We start from the raw sequence: 3,702 nt of genomic DNA on the forward strand, positions 1-3,702 counted from the left end.
GGGGGGTGTTATGCCGTGTGTGCATGCACCTCGCGGGACGCGCACAGCGTAAAGCAAAACCTCCCAGACATGTATTGATCTGTACGGCAAAGTACGGTTTGGAAACTATATCATTTCCTTTTGGAGGGCATGCATAACACGGCATAACACCAGAGCCTGGCTGCGGGGAAACGTTGGCGCTGTTCCGAGTTTGTTCTAATCTGTCAAAATGACAGACTGCTTTCAGATTTTTCCGTCATTGTTAAATACAATATTCGGTTAACGCGACCACTGGTGTCCCAGCAACATCAGTACCAAGCGAGAGAGTTTTTTCCAGAGCAGGGGATATTGTCAATGCCCAAACATCCCAGCTTATAAATACCTGGAAATGTGGACATTCTCATATTCCTAAAAACCTGTCTGATGGTGCTGAGTGAGTGACTAGTGAGTTTGAGTTGAGTTACTTGAAAAGCTAAAGTGAAACTTGATTTATTTTATTGCAGGGTCTGATTATTAAATGTCCTTGTTTACTTGTGAGATGCAGTGGCATAAAGAAAATGCTTACTTTGTTTGGTAGTACTAGTAGGTACGAAAACACTGGTTTTTTGTTCCAGTCTGTTACTGTCACTTTGTTTTTGACACTTCAAAATACTGCTATCTTACAAAAATGCTGTAAAAATCCGATTTATAATGTAATAAAAAACATTTTCCGAGTAAAAAAATATTTTATTGAAAAAAAAATATTTATGAAAATAAAATGTCTTCCCTTTATTATTCAATATCGCGATAAATACCGTACCGTGGACTTGTTATCGCGATATTATCGTACCGTGAGTTTTTGGTATCGTTACATCCCTAATCAATAGTCATACTAGTATTTCCATATTTAAATAACGGTGAAGAGGAGACTCACGCAGTGGGACAGTCTTGGGTTTTCCATTGGTGCTGTGTTTGGGCAGTGCCAGAGGGGCGAAGGACACAGAGATGATCTTTTTGGTCTCCCAGCTGTTCGGCCCTATGCGGGTTATCTTGGTCAGCTGCAGGAAACACAACAGGAAGACAGTCAGTGTGTGTTCAGAGGACGGTGCTGTGTGCTATTGTTTTCTCTGCTGCTCACAGTCAGAACTTCAAAAAGCTACTCTCTATATTTAGTCCAAATTGTCCAAAGAGTGGTCAATTTGTGTTATTGGCATATACTACGTCAATTCATCCCATAATAAAAGTGTCAAAAGAAAATATTGGAAAAGCTTTGGAGATCATCTCCATGAAAACTCCACAGTTACAAGGTCAAATATCATACAAAACCACAAACACTGATCCAAGACAACATTTATTGACTCTTAATAAAAACACAAATGAGTGTACAATCATGAGTCAATATGGACACAAATATCCGTAAGTAAAACAATATACCTGCTTTTTTACATTGAAACGCAGTGTGTGACATGATTTTATTCGTTCATTATGTATGTTTTTATAGAGCAGCCTTACCCAGTAGTTTTTGTTGTTGACGAATATTAGACATTTCTATCTGTTTATAAGTGTTAAATGAATCATGTGGTGCCTATAATCGCTAAACAGAGAAGCAGTTTGCACTGTGCTGAGTCTCTGTGGCAGAACACCCACCTTCTCCTCCAGAGGCATCACCAGGATGCCCCCCACCTTCAGCAGGTTCTTCATGTAGTCCTCATGCTCCTTCTGCACCCCCGCCCCACAGTACACCCGGTCGTACTGACGGCTCTCCGGAGGAACCTCCAGACAGTTCCCCACCACGAAGGAGGGCTCACAGAACTCAAACCTGCACAGAGACAGGAGAATGAACAAGAGTTATACAAGGAAAGAATAAACTGAAAAAATATGCTGTAAACTCTGACAGATTTTAGACACGTACCTGTCGAAGCTGTCGCTTGTTTTGATGAAGCAGTCGAGCCTCTGGTATGCATACTCAATCACATCAGTATGCAGCTCGATCCCATGGTTCACTCCGAAGGGTCCTGCAACAGGTGGAACAGCTCAGTTTGAAATAAGACACATTAATATGGATTCCAAACAGAGTATGTGGTGTGATGATGACCTAACCTGCGTTAATGAAGACCAGTGGGAACATCCATACAACTTTATGAAATGTCTTTAAATGTGGCCCTGAGCTCATTAAACGCTAAGTGGACGGCAACAGAAGCTCTATTTTAACGTCAGCAATAGTCCTACCGATAAATCAACTGGACTTTGAGGATCCAAAAAATGCAATTCTAAAAGTCTGAAACATTAAGCTTCTGATGAAGAAGGCTCGCTTTTCACTGAAATATTGTCTCCGATATTCTTTTGACTTTTTGTAAAAGAAAAATGTGTATTCAGTTCAGACCCCGCTCATTGATTAAATGTCATCTCAATGTCTCCATAGATTTTTTTTAAACCAGATTTCACAGTTTTTCCCTTTAATAATTTTCAACAATCTGTAGAATTGTTTTGGCAACTTTTTAGGATTTCTTTTTTTATTGTCAAAGCATGTGGGATGTAAACTCATCTCTTCCAGTTCACACACCTTCATGCTGCCACATGTTTACTGAACATCTCTTCCCACATACCCAGTATGAGGCCGACCATGGTGCTGAGGTACCCGGTGCCACTGCCCAGGTTGATGAAGGAGAGTCCGGGGCAGAGGTCCAGAGCCTCCATCACCTCAGAGTAGATACAGGGAGCCGACAGGTGGATGTTCCCATGCCGCCACGCCAAGTCCTAACAACACCAAGCATTCATTATAACCAAAAATCTCTCAGACTATAAAACATTATAAATGCACCCAAAAAACAAAACAAATATCCAGGGACTAATAACAACAACATGTCCCTCCTCCCAGCTCTCTCCAAACCCTGTCATCACCCAGCTGTGACTCTCTCTGGAGCAAGTGTGCTCACCTTGTAGGCGTTGTCCCGGTACTCGTCCAGGTAATAGTCAGCGCGGTCGATGGCTCTGAAGGCCCGCTCCACCAGGTCTGAGCGGATGTAGTACGCCTCCTTCAGGTTGTCAATCAAGTCGTCATTGTCCTCTCCGGCACTGACAGCTCCGCCCATGTTGACTGAAGGCAGAGAGGATGTTTATCATCACAAATAACTTCACAACTTGAAGTGGTGTATGTGAGGACTGCAGGCACACTGGGGTCAAAGCTGGACACGTCTACTAACACTTCTATACTTCTGCTCTCTCAGACTGACTTTTAAAAGCCAAAATACTTTGTGTGTTCTTTCATGATGTATATAAAAGAAAGCAGACAACTGCTAAAACACCCACCTACATCTGGACAAATTCATCCATTTGGGAAAATATAATGTTTAAAACTTAAGTATAAATGCTGAAGGAAGCAGTTTACGGCTGAAATTCGGTGTTCCCCTGGCTACGCTTGTTTCTCTAATAACCTACGACTAGGGTTGGGAACCGAAACTCGGTTCCAGATGAGAACCGATAAGAAAATGCCGGGTACCGGGTACCCATACAAAATACACAATTTCGGTTCTGCTTAACGGTTCCTAAATGCGGTAGACGCTGTATTCCAGCGGGTCCGTCTGCGCCGTAAGTATAAATAAGTAAGTAATAAGTATAAATAAAACGTAAGTATAAATGCTGAATGAAGCAGTTTACGGCTGAAATTCAGTGTTCCCCTGGCTACGCTTGTTTCTCTAATAACCTACGACTAGGGTTGGGAACCGAAACTCGGTTCCAGATGAG

The 3,702-nt window shown here is 42.1% G+C and overlaps 1 protein-coding gene across 1 annotated transcript; it reads right to left on the reverse strand.

Annotated features, from left to right (window-relative positions):
- Nucleotides 1–845: 845 nt before the first annotated feature.
- On the reverse strand, nucleotides 846–3,104 carry LOC104960554 (protein-L-isoaspartate O-methyltransferase domain-containing protein 2-like). Its single transcript, XM_010788629.1, has 5 exons — nucleotides 2,895–3,104; nucleotides 2,565–2,715; nucleotides 1,871–1,973; nucleotides 1,606–1,777; nucleotides 846–1,016 (listed from the first exon to the last, which is right to left on the reverse strand). Exons 1-5 carry the CDS (start codon nucleotides 3,048–3,050, stop codon nucleotides 846–848), a joined length of 753 nt encoding a protein of 250 aa, XP_010786931.1. The 5' UTR covers nucleotides 3,051–3,104.
- Between the last annotated feature and the right edge of the window lie 598 nt (nucleotides 3,105–3,702).

Source organism: Notothenia coriiceps, unplaced genomic scaffold (assembly GCF_000735185.1).
Source record: "Notothenia coriiceps isolate Sejong01 unplaced genomic scaffold, NC01 NC01_scaffold00031893, whole genome shotgun sequence".
Classification (NCBI taxonomy): Eukaryota; Metazoa; Chordata; class Actinopteri; order Perciformes; family Nototheniidae; genus Notothenia; species Notothenia coriiceps.